The following is an 18,520-nucleotide window of genomic DNA, read 5'->3' as shown; positions in this document are numbered from 1 at the left end:
TTTTAGCTGGTGTAATTCCTTAAGTAGTTACTTCAGAAGAGGTACATGGGTGTTGTATTTGCTTCCTGTTGCCGCTTTAACAAATTACCACAAACTTAAAACAACACATTTATTGTCTTATAGTTCTGGTGACCAGAAGTCCAAAATGGATCTTGCTGGGATAAAATCAAAGCACTGGCAGGGCCATGTTCCTTCTGGAGACTATAGGGAAGAAGCTCTTTCCTTGCCTTTCCCAACTTTTAGAGGTTGCCTGACCTCCTTGCTCATGCCCCTTCCTATATCTTTAAATACAACAGGGTGACATCTTCCAACCTCTGTCCCTCCCTCCCTCCCTCCCTCCCTCTCTCTCTCTCTGTCTCTCTCTCTGTCTCTCTCTCTCTCTCTCTCTCTCTCTGTCTCTCTCTCTGTCTCTCTCTCTCTCTCTCTCTCTCTCTCTCTCTCTCTCTCACACACACACACACACACACACACACACATACACTTCTGCCTCTCTCTTTTTTAAGTACTTTTGTGATGACTTTGGGCCCACTATATTGATCTTCCAACCTCAAAATCCTTGATTTAATAACTTCTGCAAAGTTCCTTTTACCATTCAAGGAAACATTTTCACAGGTTTTGGGGATTAGGATGTCGATATCTATGGGGAGCCGTTATTCGGCCTACAAGTTGTATACTGTTTGAGTTCTTGCATGCTGAAAAGGTCTGGGTTTTGCTCTTCTTCAGCCTCCTTTTGGAACTTTATATCTTTCCCTTTTGCGTAGAAGGTGAGACATTCCTCATTTTAATAAAAACAGTTGTATCTTATAAGGTAAAAGTATAAAGTTGTTTTTGTTTGGAAGTTCAGATATGTGTAGAGGGCTATTCGTAGGCCGAGTAGCTGTTAGGTGGACTGTGCCAGTTAATAAAGCCTTGTCTCTCAGCTCCAAACCTACCTTCTATACTCTTCTCTCTGATGCTAGAGTTGGACTCTGCAGCTACATTTCTCCTTTGCCCCCAGCTTCTTCTTAGGTTCTGCTGATAGAGAGAGACTGGAAAGCAGGGGGAGGAGGAAGGACTTGCCCCTCCCTGATTGCCTGCATCCCTTACTCCCATGCCAGCTTCAGTGACCTCTCTACCTTGTGGTCAGTCAAAGGATTCCGGGCTTATAAGCATTTTCTTAGAAAGTCTGCAGTGTGGTTCCATATCTTTTAGCTTCCAGTGAAGCACCTGTAATTATTCTTCCCTGTGTCTGGAAGCTTGGAGTTAAGAAATTTCACCAGGATAAAACTTGTTTCATTACTCTGCCCCTGACAGTTTGTAAGCCCCTTGGAATCTAAAAACTCAAGTCTTTTTCTTTTTTTGACAGAGAAATCTTTTGGAAGATGATTCAGATGAAGAAGAGGACTTTTTTCTGTAAGTTTTTTGTTTTTCTTTTTACAGCTTTATTGAGGTGTAACTGGCATACAATACATATAAAGTGTACAATAAGAGTTTTGGCATATCCACTGTACACCTGTGAAATCATCATGAAATTCAAATAGTGAACATAGCCATCACCTCAAAAGTTTCCTCAAACCTCTTGGTAATCTGTCACTCTCCCAGTCCCAGGCAGCCACTGATCTGCCTTCTATCACTGTAGTTTGTATTGCCTAGATATTTTTTTTGGAAGTGGAGTCACACAGTATGCCTCTTTTTTTTTACTGGCTTCATTCACTTTGCATAATTATTTTGAGATTCACCCATGTTGTCGCATGCATCAGTAGTTTGTTTCTTTTTATTTCTGAGTAGTGGTCCATTGTATGAACATACTGCAATTCATTCACCCATTCACTTATTGATGGATATTTGGGGTGTTCCTAGTTTTTAGCTATTACAAATAAAGCTGCCATAAACACTCATGTACAGGTTTTGTGTGGACTTATGCTTTCATTTCTCTTGGGTAAATAGGAGTGGAATGGCTGGTGTATGTTTACAGCTGTTTCCCAAAGTTGTGTACCATTTTATATTCCTACCAGTACTGTATGGGGGTTCTAGTTGCTCCAGATCCTCATCAGCACTGCATATGGTCAGTCTTTTTTTTTTTTTTTTTTTTTTATTTTTTTTTTTTCAGTCTTTTAATTTTAGCCACTCTTGTGGGTGTATAGTGGTATCCCATACGGTTTTAATTTGCATTTCCATAATTACAAATTATGCTGAACATCATCTTTTGTGTGTATTTGCCATCCTTATATCTTCTTTTTATTTATTTATTTATTTATTTATTTTTGGCTGTGTTGGGTCTTCATTGCTGTGTGCGGGCATTCTCTAGTTGCAGCGAGCGGAGGCTACTCTTTGTTGTTTCAGTGGCTTCTCTTGTTGTGGAGCATGGGGACTAGGCGCACAGGATCCAGTAGTTGTGGCACGTGGGCTCAGTAGTTATGGCTCGTGGGCTCTAGAGCACAGGCTTAGTAGTTGTGGCTCAAGGGCCTAGTTGCTCCGTGGTATGTGGGATCTTCCCGGACCAGGGCTCGAACCCGTGTCCCCTGCATTGGCAGGTGGATTCTTAACCACTGTGCCACCAGGGAAGCCCCTTATATCTTCTTTGATGATGTACATGTTAAAAATCTTTTGCCCATTTCTAAGTTTGTCTTCTTATTAAGTTGTGAGTTTTTTATATATTCAAGATATAAGTTCTTTGTCAGATATATGCTTTACAGATATTTACTCCCAGTCTGTAATTTAATCGTTTCATTTTCATAACTGTATCTTTTGAAGAACAGAGTTTTGATTTTGATGAAATTAGTTTATTAATTTTTCCTTTCATTGTTTTTGTTTATTTAAGAAATCTTTGCCAAACCTAAAGGTTCTAAGATTTTCTTCTTTGTTTTCTTCCAAAAGTTTTATTGTTTTGACTTTGACATTTAGGTCTATAATCTATTATAAGTTAATTTTTTTATATATGGTTGAGTTAAGGGTGAAGGATCATTTTGGGGGGGCCAGGGAGCATATCCAACTGTTCCACCACCATTTGATGGAAAGATTATCTTTTCCCTGTTGGACTGCCTTGATGCTCTGTCAGAATTAATTAACCTGGTCAATCCTTTGCAGTTTTGATTAGAAAGGGCCTCGGTTTTATTTGCAAAGTCAGGAAGGATGACATATTGTTGCAGGAGTTTTCTCTGGAGGCTCATACCTCCAGAAGGGTATGCCTGGGAGGAAACATTTACCTCCCACTTTGCTATAATGTTGTAGAGTTTTTTATAGAGGCTTTTTTTTCCCAAATAAAAAACATTGTATAAAACATTTTATAAAAAGTAATTGACAGCCATGAAGCAATTGGCAAAAAGAGCCTGCAGGATGGAAATCAAATCCAATAACAGGAAATAGTATCATTTTTGGCAGGAAAGTCAGATGAAGTGGGAAGATAATTTCCTACAGGTAACAAGGATTCCAGAGTCAAAAAGCTAATTGCTCATAGTGCCAATTACAGTGAGAAGCCTTAGACTAGAGCAACAGCTACCTGTCAACAAAGGACTCAGTATTGAAAAGGTCAGATGCTTTGGCTAAACAAGTGATCACCTGAATGTAAGTGAGAAACAAAAACTTTTCAGGCTAACTGTACACTGGAGGTTCAGTCCCAAATAACGCTGTACATCTTCCAAAGGGCCTGATGACAAAACCGGCACACTACCACACCCTGTGGTTCTGTCTATGTATTGAAAGGGAGACAGAGCTAATAAGATTTCTGAAATAATTTTTTAAAAATTAATCAACATGGGCTTCCCTGGTGGCGCAGTGGTTGAGAGTCCGCCTGCTGATGCAGGGGACGTGGGTTCGTGCCCTGGTCCGGGAAAATCCCACATGCCGCGGAGCGGCTGGGCCCGTGAGCCATGGCTGCTGAGCCTGTGTGTTAGGAGCCTGTGCTCCGCAACGGGAGAGGCCACAACAGTGAGAGGCCCACATACCGCAAAAAAAAAAAAAAAAAAAAAAAAATTAACACCTGTTGATTATTATGAACAATAATCCTGTTCGTAGCAGGATTATTCATAATTGCCAAAAGGTGGAAGTAACCCAAGTGTCCGTCAGTGGAAAGATAGATAAACAAAATATGGTACGTACATACAATGGCATAGTACTCAGTATTAAAAAGGAAGGAAATTCTGACACATGCTACAACATGGATGAACCTTGAAGACATTAATTATGCTAAGTGAAAGAAGCTGGTCACAAAAGGATACATTTTACATGATTCTTCTTATCTGAGGCCTAGAGTAATCAAATTCATAGAGACACAAAGTAGAATGGAGGTTGCCAAGGGCTGGGAGGAGGGGGAAATGGGAAATTAGTGTTTAATTGGTACAGAGCCTATTCTTTTTTGAGTTTTATGGTTTATACCTTATTTTCTATCATCAGAAGATGGAAAATTACTTAAAACATCAAAAAATTTTAATTTTCAGATTATTAAAATGGATTGGTTTAAATGATACAACACTCGACTATAATGGAGAGATAATAATTTGAGAAATGTTAATATTTTCATAGACTCTTAAATTTCCCTTTAGTTATGTTGCTAAGTTTTAAGATGAGTAATCAAAAAACATACTTGAAAAATTTTAGTGTTTTGAATGGATTTTTCTCTACATCCATCCCCCAAATCAGCATTTCATTAGAGCCTAAATTCAAGGTAGTTGGACTTCTAGTGTTCTATAATTGATCATAAAGCTATTAATAGTCACTGGCACTTTAGTTTTATGGTATTTCAGAGTTTAATGATTAAAACTACCTGTGTATAACTAACAATTATATTAAAAGTGATAACATTCAGAAGAATTAAGTTGTGATGGCCTGCACTAAGTACCAATGAAGTACAGACATAATTAAATATCATTAGGTTCCATCAGTACCAGTAATATGTGGTTCCTTATGATAAATGATCCATGTTTAGAATTCAGCAAGTGTGTGTGTTTTCTGTTTTGGGGTTTGTTTTAATGCTCATTAATATGTACTTGGTGTTTTGTTTTCAGAAGGGGACCATCTGGACCAAGATTTGGACCTAGAAATGAAAAAATTAAGCAGTAAGTTTGTGAGACGCTCATTTGTTTAAATGATTATCATATTTCTACAAGGACCAGGGGTTGGCAAACTACAGCATATGAGCCAAATCTGGCTGCCACCTGTTTTTGTAAAGTTTTATTGAAACACAGCCATTCCTATAGATATATTGGCTGCTTTCAAACTACAGTGACAGATTTGAGTAGTTGTGACAGAGACCTTATGGCCCACAAAATCTAAACTCTCTATTATCTGTCTGGCCCTTTACAGAAAAATTTGCTGAGCCTTGATGTAGACTAATATTACTACTAGGTTGTAAAAACCCAGTCATTCTTTTCATTTTCACAAAGTTACCTCTTAATTATAGCTAAGGAGATGCAATTCCTGGTTGTTGGTTTTCTTAATTTAATTATTATATATCAAATTCATTTATTTAGCATAATCTCAAGGTCTATTTTGGTTTTAAATCTATAGCTTGATTCCCATTTTCAGCATGATAATAAAAGTAATATAATAGATTTAGTTTTCTGAAGTACAGTATCTTGTTTATATACTTCCAGAATTTGTTCATATCTATTACTTATCCTAATCCATTTATTGATCTAAGTTTTATGGCTCATTAATTTTCAGTTTAGAGCTTTTCTGTATATATTGTTGATGGTAGCTGGTGGATAATGCTGTAGTGAATGTATCTAACATTAGAATCATATGAGTCCTGGCAAAAAGGGAGAAGGAATGAACGGAGCAGTGAAATAGGCCTGGAAACTTACCGAGCTATAAAAGATAAACTGGAAGATAAACTGAATGGCCCAGGTTCAGGATCTAAGGAGGGGTAGTTGCTACCCTAAGTCTGGATATAGATGGCACATAGTGGGAAGGGTACTGTAATGGGATATCAAGTTATTGATGAGGGACTCTCCTGGTGGTCCAGTGGTTAAGACTCCATGCTTCCACTGCAGGAAGCATGGGTTCGATCCCTGTTGGGGGAACTAAGATCCCGCATGCTGCGTGATGTGACAAAAATAAATAAATAAATAATAAACCACAGTTTAAAAAAGTTATTGGTTAGATACTTGGGCTTTAGTCAGGTAGTGGTTGTTGTGAAGAAATAGGTCCACATTTATCCTGATCCTAGCTAATGGATTCTGTAATACAGAAGCAAGGTACCAACAAATTGATTTGACTACTAAATGGGATGTTTTCATCTTCTATTGCTGTATAACAAGTTACCCTGAACCTAGCAGCCTAAAAGAGCAAACATTCATCATCTCACATTTTCCATGGGTCAGGCGTTCAGTCACTGCTTAGGTGGGCCCTCTGCAGGGTCTCACAAGGCTGAAATTAAGGTGTCACCAGGGCTTTGATCTCATCTGAAGCTCCTGAGTAAGCTCAGGTAGTTGTTGACAGGATGCACTTCCCTGCACCTGTACAACCCACAGTGCTTGCTTCTTCAAGGCCAGCAGAAGAGAGTCTCTGCTGCTTCAAGTGTCTGATTCAGCCAGTAAAGATACAATGAGCCACTGAGATTCAGACAGTTTATTACTTACATAGATTGTCAAAGGAAGAGTAGCCAAAGGTGCCAGCTCCCTGGGTTCTTGTCCTAAACACCAAAAATGATGATACCAAAATAGAGGGGTCCAGGTGGCTACAGTATGAAAAGTAAGATGCCCTATTACTAAGGAGCCAATTCTCGCCTGCAGCTAAGTGGTTTTATAGTCTGCAGGTATATCCTGCCGAAAGCCTTATATGTCATCAGAAGCTGGGAGGTGATAAGAAACTGTCTCATGACAGTCTCCTAGGGGAGATCGGGAGGTGAGCGGGAGATGGCCTCAGAAGCCACTCATCCTCATCTTTGGAAGGATCACAAGGCATTCAAGGTTGCGAGGATGCCATGGCAGAACGGTTGCCCTTCTCTGAGCCAGAGTGACTTCTCTATCCACCCACATATATACCTCAGCTGCCACAGGAGAAGAGGACTCCACTGATGACACACCTGTTTTTTTCCCTGCCAATGTGCTTCATTTCCTGTCTGACATCCTCTGCAGAGTGAGCCTGGTACTGAGTGTGGCCCAGTGAGTCTTTTGAGTATGACTTTCCAGCTGACCCCAAAACCAGTGCCAGTTGTACAGAGTGGGGATTGCAGGATATGTCTATGTTAGTAAGTGCCAAGCACACATGTACGTGAATGTGTATATGTGCATATTAAATTACCATAATAACATTGGTGATCACAGAATTTTAGAACAGTAAGGCACTATTGAGGAAGTGTAATGGCTCTTACTCTAGAGCTGAAGGCTTATCATACGTACTCAGAAAATGGTCAGTCACCAAAACACACAAATTAACCTTTGGCATAACCCCATGAGTGTTTATCTAACCAGGGCATGACTCAGGCCTGTGCCCAAAGTGGCCCCAAATGGTGGAGCACAACCTGCTACGCTACTTGCCCAAGGACAGATTCCTGGCATTTGTTTAGTAACTAAAACTGGGAGCACTGATGAGTTTCTTTAAGGTGTGTTGTCACCACTTAATGTGTAACGTTTCCATACAGGGTGGTTTTTTTTTTTTTCCCCCCCGGTACGCAGGCCTCTCTGCCACAGCCTCAGCCGCTCCGCAGCACGCGGGATCCCCCTGGACCGGGGCACGAACCCACGTTCCCTGCATCGGCAGGTGGACTCCCAACCACTGCGCCACCAGGGAAGCCCCAGGGTGTTTTTTTGATGTGTGGATCAGCAACATTGTTGCTTTGTCTGCATTTGATTGACATGTTGATAGCAGATTAATCCCACAAAAATGCCCAGTGTCACTTTCTTTTTTTAATTGAAGTATAAGTTGATTTACAATGTTTAATTTCAGTTGTACAGCACAGTGATTCAGTTATACATATATATATATTCTTTTTCAGATTCTTTTCCATTATAGGTTGTTACAAGATATTGAATATAGGTCCCTGTGCTGATACAGTAGGTCCTTTTAATGGGTTCTTTAGTATTCCAATGTCACTTTTCAGGGAAGATTTTTGGGAAAGATTTTATTTATTTTATTTATTTTTTTGGGGGGGGAAGATTTTAAATAGTCACATGCTTATATAAAAAATTTATGATTCTCTTTGGAATGTTTCCTTTGCTTTTAAATTAAATAGTAGCATTATAAATGCCACTCCAATGAATTGTAGACATTCTCTGCCACAAGTAGGAAATCTCCTATCTATAGCCTTGGTCCAGCAAGTTTAACTTTATTCCCCCAAGGAATGTTCTATGATGAACAGATACACATATGTACACATATATACGTATATATGTACATATATACTATATGTGTATATATATAATTGCAAAAATACAGCATATATACTACATATAGTATATATGTATGTATGTGTGTGTATATATATATATATATGTGCAAAAATACAGCATATATTTAAAACTTTTTGTCAACAGTACCTTAAGAGGCCACAAGATGGGGGTGTTAACTGTGAAAATAAATATTTTCTTTATAAAATAACAGATGAGTGTGTGTTGCAAAGCATGAGCTTTTTTTTTCCTTAATGGAAGAACACTGACATTAAACACATGCTAAGTGTTAGGAACCGTGCTAAGTGTTTAAAACACACTTGTCACATCTAATTCTCATAAGAGAAAGATTATCATCTTCATTTCAAAGGTGAGAAAATATGAGGCTCAAAGAGGCTTGCAAAATGACTTGCAAAGCCACATACATAGTAAGTGATAACGCTGAATTGCAAACCCAGATCTGTCTGTATCCAGAGCCTGGCCTCTCTACACTACACCATGCAGCTTCCCTGTAGTGGTGATAATTAGAATAGAGACATCTCAGGAACACAAGTGCTGTCAGACTCTAATAAGCAGGATTTAAAACAATGTTAAGGGCTTCCCTGGTGGCGCAGTGGTTGAGAATCTGCCTAATAATGCAGGGGACACGAGTTGGTCCGGGAAGATCCCGCATGCCGCGGAGCAACTAGGCCCGTGAGCCACAACTACTGAGCCTGCGCGTCTGGAGCCTGTGCTCCGCAACAAGAGAGGCCGTGATAGTGAGAGGCCCGCGCACCGCGATGAGGAGTGGCCCCCGCTTGCCACAACTAGAGAAAGCACTCGCACAGAAACAAAGACCCAACACAGCAAAAATAAACAAATAAATTACTAAAACAATGTTAAAATGTCTTTTCTCTACATGTCTTGATATTTTCCTGGGTATGTTCTCTCTTGTGTCCTTTCTTCTACTATATGACTCTAACAGGAAATGATACAAATCTCCTCCCCCTCCTTCAAAAACTTGCTTTTTCTTTGAGTCCTTAATTTTCTATTTCAGTTAATGACCATCATCTACATCTACTCAGTTGCTCAAATTATAAATCTAGAAGTTCTCTACCCTTTTCTTGCCCCAGCTCCATCACCCATATCCAGGTAATCATTGGTTCCTGAAATATCCCCTCCTGTTATTCCTTTAGCCTAGAACTTTCCCACCATCCATCACCTTTTTTACTCTGCCCAGTTCACTCTTAACCTCTCAAAACTCAGCACCAGGATCTTGATGCCATCTCTGGTCCAGGCTGGATTCATCTAGGCTGCACGACTGATATCATGTGTTTCCTTCCATTATGGCACTTGACATATGGTAATATAATCCTCGCTACCAGTGTTCCTCACTAGACTGTAATCTTGCTGAGGATCAAAACATTCACATCAGTATCCTCAATGCATAGGATAATAATAACTCCCTAATATATATTTTTGAATAAATGAAATACTTAATTCAGATCAGAAAATATTTGTTGAATGCCTGTTTTCTACTAGGCACATTTCACATGACCTGGGAAACAGATGAGTGGGACAATCTCTGTTTTTAAGGCATTTACAGCATAATAGTGAGGATAAGACCAACATAAAATAGAAGTCAAAATATTGTAACTACTATGAAAATGTAAAAAATCATGGGGAAATATGTTTTCACTTTAAAAAAAAAAATTTATTTATTTATTTGGCTGTGCCGGGTCTCAGTTGCGTCACGTGGGATCTTCATTGTTACATGCAGGATCTTTAGTTGCAACTTGCTGGATCTTTGGTTGTGGCATGCGAGCTCTTAGTTGTGGCATGTGGGATCTAGTTCCCTGACTAGGGATCGAACCTGGGCCCCCTGCATTGGGAGCGTGGAGTCTTAACCACTGGACCACCAGGGAGGTCCCTTTCCACTTGTTTTTTAAAAAATTATCCTTTATATTAAATAAGTAGATGATTTTCTTCTTTTTTTTTTTTTCTATAAAAGTTGTGTTCTGGGCATGAAAATATCTTGAAATATAGAAGCACAGTCATGAGATTTTCCGTTATCTTAAGATTGAATGACAGTTATACAGTAGCTGGATTAAGAGGGTTATACCAGTGGATAGTAATATGTGAAGGAGAAAGTAACAATAATTTATTAATCACTTGGCAGGAAAAATTAAAATGTTGGGTGGTTTCCATTAGCCATAGAGATTACATGTGTGTCATGTTGTTGAGGTAATACCCCTAGGTTTATCATAATCTAGTAAGACTTAATCTGTAATTTTATGAATTCTATTCCAATTAATCTGCCTGTATTATTCATGGAGTCTTTTGCTTATAGGGATTCTGAGACCATAATGATTCCTTTAGTTATTTTGGTTTTGTTTTAAAATCACATGTAGTACAGGTATATTAACATCCATAATAGCTATAATCTGATTATGTGTAGGTGCTGCCGTACATTCTGTCCATTTGCACTGTGGTGCACCTTACTTTAGGCTATTATCTCTTGCATATGATGGAAAATAACTACCTAGGAATTTCAAGATTGGCCCTTGATAAACAATAGCTCTGCTTCCATTATAGTTAAATGGAGACCTCTACATTCTTATATCTGCCTTATAACTCTTTCTTAAGTAGCTGGATGTGCTTTGCAGGACTTATACCCAAACTGTTCACTTATTCAGCTGTTAAGTATTAAGTGCATACTCTTTCCCAAGCAATGTTTCAGGTACTGGGGCTACAAAAGTGAACAAAGTAGGCAAGGTCTCTGCATTTGTTGAACTTACCTTCTGATGGGGAGAGACAGGAAATAAGCATGTAAATAAATAAATACTTTCGCTTAGTGTTAAATGCTGTAAACAATATACAGTAATGGGTTAGACACAGACTGTTAAACAACTCTGAAGGTTAATGAAGTGCATTCATTGCACATTTAAGCATACGTTCCATGAGAGCCAGAATTATTGTCTGCTTCGTTCAGTATTGTTTTCCTAGTGCCTAAAACAGTACATAGTAAGCTCTTCTTAATTATTTATTGAATAAATTGCTTAAGTATTTGTGCCATTGTTCTTGTATAAGATTTTACATCTTTACCTGTCTGCTTAGGAGTTGCAACAAGACCTCTTAGACACGTGGGGGCTCTTTCAGATCTGTGTGGGCAGAAGGGAATTCTCCATGTCCCACTTTAGTTGTGCTTCAGTTTTATACAGTTTAGTAGAATACTGTGTGAGAGGCACAGAACTCTAGGAAGCTATGATGAACCCTGAAGTCTATGTGTGGATAATCAGTGGGTGCTTTTAACATGGGAGGGGGGGTGACTATCATCAAACGTAGTAATTCTACTTGAATCTGAGGATGCTTCTTACGAACCCGTATGCGTTTAAATGGGCCTTCATTTGTTTTTAAAGCAAACTTTTTGAAGATATATCTTCGTGGCAGGGAAGGGATAGAACTCTTTTTCAAAATTACACATGTCCTGCCTTACTCCCAACTCACTATAGAGTAGAGGGGCAGTGAGGAGATGTGTATTGTGAAATTTTTTTAAAAGCTTCCTAGGTGATATTTGATAAATTGATACACTTCCCCGACTAGAAAGAATAATTGCATATCCTTATTTATTTAAAACATATATCTACTTATAGTTGCTAGTAATCCACTTTAAACAGTTTTTATATTTTAAACAGTTTTCGAGTTACAAGAACTGTGAGTTCATTTTATTTCTCCTTTTAAATATTGCTCTGGCATGACTTATTCCATAAACTAATTTAACGTAACATTTTGTCAAATGATTGAAGCAACAGGGGAAAACTAGACATTTGTCAAATGATTGAAGCAACAGAGGAAAACTAGACACTTAATCATTTCTATGTTTATGTACTCTGGGGGTAACTTCTGAATGAGAGTAGGCAGCTGAGGTCCAATTATTAAATTTTTGAATTTAGTTTAAATCTTCATTGAACATGGGACTTCCCTGGTGGCGCAGTGGTTAAGAATCCACCTGCCAATGCAGGAGACATGGATTTGAGCCCTGGTCCGGGAAGATCCCACATGCCGCGGAGCAACTAAGCCCATGCGCCACAACTGCTGAGCCCATGCACCTAGAGCCCATGCTCTGCAACAAGAGAAGCCACTGCAATGAGAAGCCCGTGCACCACAACGAAGAGTAGCCCCTGCTCATTGCAACTAGAAAGCCCGCGCACAGCAACAAAGACCCAACGCAGCCATAAATAAATAAATTTATTTAAAAAAAAAATCTTCATTGAACAGTCTGAAGTTTGGTTGGAACAGGCTCTCATCACCTGATATAAAGAAGAAAATCATATTTTCATTTTGAAGAACAACCAAAAATGTTTCCTCTTTGCTCCTTCGTGGGTGCTTCAAAACCCTCCCAAGTGTTGCTCATTGTTTTAAACCCTGTTTAAGAGGAAACTGATGAGCTGTGAAGAGTTATACCCATTGAGCCTTAGTGTCCTAGAGCATACTGTACCTTTCCATTTTGGAAACTGAATATTTTTCATAGGCTTCTAACATACCTGGGCAAACTTTTGTTAGCCTTAGTGTGTGAACTATATAGCAAAAGTAGCTTATAGCTGTGTCTATGTGATGCCTCAGTGGCCTATTGAAAAGAAAATGAAACGGATTATATAGAGTCAAGCTATTTGACTAAATTCTGCAGTTACTGAGCATTCTGACAGTATATTTAATTTGAAGAAACAGGGTTAAGAATAAACTATAAGTTAAATATTACTTTATTTGTATCATGTTGTCTTTTAATTGCCTGAGTAATCAAGCCCACAAATGGAAGGACTGTTGCTACAAGCCTTAAACTTAAACATTTTAGAGTTGAATAACTGAGAACTTGCTGTTTTCTATCATGTCTAATGAAAGTCTCAAAAACTGTAAAATTCTCAAAAGAAGAATGCATTATTTTTTAATCTTTTTTTTTAAACTAGTGTTCAGAACCAGGTGGATGAAGTCATTGATGTCATGCAAGAAAATATTACAAAGGTAATAGAAAGAGGGGAGAGACTAGATGAACTACAGGACAAATCAGGTACAGATACTTCATATAATTCTTGATGTTATAAATCTGTATTTTGATAGTTTACTTCTTGCATTTTTCTAGCCAAAGTTTAGGAATCTTGACTTAGGAAAAATGGCATTTATGGTTTTAATGTTTTTAACTTTAGGTCCCTTTACTTTATTTTTTTATATACAATTTATTTTATTCAAGTATAGTTGATTTACAATGTTGTGTTCATTTCTACTGTACAGTAAAGTGATTCAGTTATACATAGATATATATATTCTGTTTCATATTCTTTTCCATTATGGTTTATCACAGGATATTGAATATAATTCCCTGTGCTATACAGTAGGACCTTGTTGTTTATTCATTCTGTGTATAATAGCTTGCATCTGCTAATCCCAAACTCCCAATCCATCCTTTCCCCCACCCCGCCACCCCCCACCCTTGGCAACCACAAGTCTGTTTCCTATGTCTGTGAGTGTTTCTGTTTCGTAGATATGTTCATTTGTGTCATATTTTAGATTCCAAATGTAAGTGATATCCTATGCTATTTGTCTTTCTCTTTCTGACTTACTTCACTTAGTATGATAATCTCTAGTTGCATCCATGTTGCTGCAAATGGCATTATTTCACTCTTTTTTCTGGCAGAGTAGTATTCCATTGTAATATGTACCACATCTTCTTTATCCATTCATCTGCTGATGAACATTTAAGTTGTTACTATGTCTTGGCTATTGGAAATAGTGCTGCAGTGAACACTGGGGTGCATGTATCTTTTTCAATTATAGTTTCCTCCAGATATATGCCTGGAAGTGGGATTGCAGGGTCATATGGCAACTCTATTTTTAGTTTTTTGAGGAACCTCCGTACTGTTTTCCACAGTGGCTGCACAATTTACATTCCCACCAACAGTGTAGGAGGATTCCCTTTTCTCCACACCCTCTTAAGCATTTGTCATTTGTAGACTTTTTAATGATGGCCATTCTGACCAATACAAGGTGGTACCTCATTGTAGTTTTGATTTGCATTTCTCTAATCATTAGAAATGTTGACCGTCTTTTCATGTGCCTGTTGGCCATCTGTATGTCTTCTTTGGAGAAATGTCTATTTAAGTCTTCTGCCCAGTTTTCAATTGGGTTTGCTTTTTTGTTATTGAGTTGTATGTAGCTCCCTTTGCTTTGAATCATCTTATTGTTGTATTATTTCTTTAATTGATCAGTTGAGAATGGAAAGATTAAAAATTCATTGTTGAAGAGTTAGATTATTTTTTTTTTTTGTCCTGTTACGTTGATGTGCTTTGTATTTCTCCTGATCTCAGGGAGGATAGGTCTAATCACTTCTTTTCAAACTTATTTCACACATATCTAATATTTTTATCTTATGCTTTCTCTGATGACTTAGTAACATTTTTTTACTGACAAATGTTAGTCTCTGTTCTTATAACAGTCCATGGCACTTATTAGGCACTCACATATTTTTTAGATGATGAGTGGCTGAATGAATATCTGATTAATCATTGATAGACTTTTTTAACCAAAAAACTTATTTAAACACTTTAAAAATATATTGTTTTGCTTCAAAATCAGTCACTTTTGATATCTTCTAAGAATCTAGCCTTCTCCATGTGTAAATTTTTTTTTCTATAGTTGTGCCAAGTATTTGAATTTTTAAAGAGTATTTCTACCAGAATTCATAAGTTTATTTGAAAGCATTGAGGCCCTGGGAAGACTTCTCTTACTTTTATTGTAGAAGTGGATTGAGCAAACTGACCTGCAGCCATTTTTTACTTCTTGGGTTTTTTTTTTTTTTTAGAATACAGAATGCCAGAGTTTGTGGGTAGAGGAAAGGAAAGATGTTGTTTTCATGCTTAAAAGGGAATAGATTTGCAGAAGTAGAAATTAATGTTTTCTTGTCTTTGTGTGACTAGATAAAAGAATGCTGTTATGTCGATTAATCCTTCTCTCCATCCTCTATGTGATATAGAAAGCCTATCGGATAATGCAACTGCTTTTAGCAACAGATCCAAACAACTTCGAAGGCAAATGTGGTGGCGTGGATGCAAAGTAAGTAAATTGGAAGATATTGGATAGGTCTGTCAGCATATCCAGTGGTATTCAAAGACATGAAGAAAAAAGGGCCTCTAGGTGATAAGCTCTGTGGGGAACTGGACTACAGCTGTCTTGCTTATTATTATATCTTCTGAACCTGGGACATGGTGGAACTCAGTAAATATTTGTTGAATTAATATCTTATGGGTCAGAAATAACTAAAGGAATCAAGCAGTGCCTAAAAGGATGTTTTCATGGATTTCTTCGTAGAGAGTAATCCACATTTTATTAATAATTTAGCTTCCTCTAGATTTATCTTGTAAGAAATATTAACTTGTAATTTATTTTTAGTACCTTTTTGGAGCAACCTATAGCATTACATAGAGATATTTAAAAGACAGAAAGCAAGCCAGAGAAAAATATAATTTTCTGTTGGATGGAGAAAAAAATAAAAGTAGTTTAATGTGTCAGAATCCATATGGCAAATGGGGCTAAAAAGAAAATCCCACTGTCCCTCATTATTCCAGAGAAATAAGATACAGTCTTATGCCATACCACCCTCAACCTGCCTGATCTCAGAAGCTAAGCAGGGTCAGACCTGGTTAGTACTTGGATAGGAGAAATAAGATATAAAAGAAAAATTTGTCATTTTTGGCTTTGATGAAAACCTTGGATATACCACATTGTTTTTAGTCTCTCATTTTCAAGTTTAGCAATAACTTTCAAAACTTGATGTTGACATATGCCAAAGATTTCATTCAAGAGTTGCCTTGGATTTGCTTATTTCTGTCTGTTGACCTGTTGAATCCTCTTACTTTCAGAAGTAGAACTTAGGGAAAGAAACAAGTTTCATTGCTCCTCTTATGTAGAATTTAAATTTTCTGTTTTTCTTTAATGAATAAATTTTCTATTTCTATAGAAATTTTCTGTCCTGCAGACTAGTTTGGAAGAACAAAAGGTCCGTGAGCTACCTCCTCTCCCCACATGACTCATTCATGTGGCCATTAACAAAATGATAATGTGCATTTTGCCTAGCTTTTTTTTAGCTATATCTAAAGAGTTTCATTTTGTACTTTACGGGGTCCACATCAAAGGAATAGTATGCTTTTAAGGGGAAAAATTGAATTCTATTTTTAATTTATATTTTTAAATAGTCTCTATATCACTACCATTTTCTGGATTAACTTCATAATGATTATTTGGGAAGAGCTAAGGAAAGGGATATAGGGACAGAAAAGAGATCAGAGGTTGCCAGTGGCTAAGGATGGAGGGGTGGAGATTGACTACAGCAGGGCATGAGGGAACTTTTTGAGTGATGAAAATGTCTTATGTTTGACTATGAAGGTGATGGTTGACAACTGTATGTATGTCAAAACGCATCAAAATGAACTTTAAGAGGGTGAATTTTATTGTATGTAAAGTATATTTTAATAAACCTGACTTTAAAAATAAGTAAGTGAACAGAATTATCCAATGGGTGGGGAGAGAGAATCAGTGACACCTCTCTTAAGTATCTTATGGGGCTCTGAGGCTCTTATGTGTTTAATGAGAAACAGATTTTTGTCTATGTTGTCTGGGAGAAGAGAGCTTTGGACATGCATGAATACATTGCTGCCATTTTTGGTTGTAAACATTTCCTGGCCAGCGTTAGAAACTCCATTTATTTAGGTGTTTTAAAATTGGTATTGATATTTCCATTTAAATCTTCTAAATGTTAAGGCTAGCACAAATTAACAGGGCAAATTAAGATATATTTTTGGTAAAGTTGAAAAGCTATTGTAAAATTCCGCATTACTTGAGAAATGTTTTCAGCTTAAAAAAAAGATGCAAAGCTTCCATATATTCTCTGGATCACTTGGTCACTAAAGTACTTTACAGTGTAAAGTACTTTCTACATTTTTTGGTTATCATAATTAATAATTTTAATAGGTACGTGGTATTCAAATTGGAACGCTTCCATGTATTCTCTTGGTCACTTTGTTCTCGTCATGAATGTAATGCCACTAAAATGCAGCCAGTAGTTTTATTTTAGAAACATTTCATTAGCTACTTCTAGTTGCTGTTTGTGATATTCATCAGAGTGTTTTATGTGTTTATAATAACTGGGTATCTTTTTTCTGAATGAACCATCTTTAATCAATTATCTATGAAAATGTTTGGTGAAAACAAGACTCATTTGAATTCATCAGGAAAATCAAGTCAATTTATAATTTATGCATTTTAGGATTAGATGAGGAATGTGACAATTTCATGGAGAGAGGTGATGTAGACCTAAAATATTAACTAGCTAAGGACTAATCTTAAGGTTTCTCCTCTCGACTGTGAAACTGACACACAGAATGCTCTTAGGCAAGTTATTTATTAAATGAGGTTCTTCACGAAAAGTATAAATTATATTCCTCAAAATGAAGATAAAAATGCTAAGACGAAAGTAAGGGGAGCAAAAACTAACAGAATTCTAATATACTTGGAGAATAAGTGCTATAAAAAATGCTGCCTTATACTATATATATTGAACCATCTGTATTGGATGCCAATCTTATTCGTAATATCCTGACACTTCTGAACAGAGTTGATAAAATATTGTTCTCTTCCTGGTCTTAGATTAGAAATGTGTGAGAAATCATAGACAAAAAAGATCAGGCCCATAAAGGCTTTGATTATTACTGTTTACTCTGCAGCCTTAAACAATAAAATCTAGGCAAGCCAAAACCCTCAAATTTGGGGAACTCTGATTATTACAGAAAGATGCAAATAGTCAGAAGTTCATATGAGAAAAAATTTGGAAACCTTTCAAGGAATGAGCCTGTCCAATGATGAGTTAGTGTAATGTGGTAAACAGCACAACAGATAGTCTTTATTAACAAGTCAGACATTAATCTTTCTCATGCCTTTTTGTGTGTTGTAGATAAAAGCCATCATGGCTTTGGTTGCTGTTATCCTTTTGTTAGTGATTATCAGTAAGTATTTACTGGATTATAAATTTGGGGGGTGTCATTTGTTTTGAAGTTCATTTAAATTTCCTTTTTAATTTATATTCAGTTGACGTAGCATGACTAATGTCAGGATTGAGTAATGACTTCTGACTCCAGTAAGGAGCTCTTAACCTCGAATCTGTAGCTCTCTGAAAATGCACATAAATTGTA

At 37.2% G+C, this 18,520-nt stretch overlaps 1 protein-coding gene across 3 annotated transcripts in view; it reads left to right on the top strand.

Annotated features, from left to right (window-relative positions):
- VAMP4 (vesicle associated membrane protein 4) overlaps positions 1-18,520 on the top strand; it is a 28,939-nt gene that overhangs the window by 7,724 nt on the left and 2,695 nt on the right. For 2 of the 3 annotated variants that reach the window (XM_065884622.1, XM_065884632.1), the window contains exons 3-7: positions 1,346-1,392; positions 4,983-5,033; positions 13,250-13,350; positions 15,310-15,389; positions 18,283-18,334. In XM_065884622.1, the coding sequence (XP_065740694.1) occupies positions 1,346-1,392; positions 4,983-5,033; positions 13,250-13,350; positions 15,310-15,389; positions 18,283-18,334 (331 nt within the window). The remainder of the gene's footprint in view (positions 1-1,345; positions 1,393-4,982; positions 5,034-13,249; positions 13,351-15,309; positions 15,390-18,282; positions 18,335-18,520) is intronic. The other variant, XM_065884642.1, reaches the window with a different exon arrangement.

This window comes from Phocoena phocoena, chromosome 1 (genome assembly GCF_963924675.1).
Source record: "Phocoena phocoena chromosome 1, mPhoPho1.1, whole genome shotgun sequence".
Taxonomy (NCBI): Eukaryota; Metazoa; Chordata; class Mammalia; order Artiodactyla; family Phocoenidae; genus Phocoena; species Phocoena phocoena.
The sequence above is the reverse complement of the archived record's forward strand: the minus strand, read 5'-3'. Positions and strand labels throughout refer to the sequence as shown.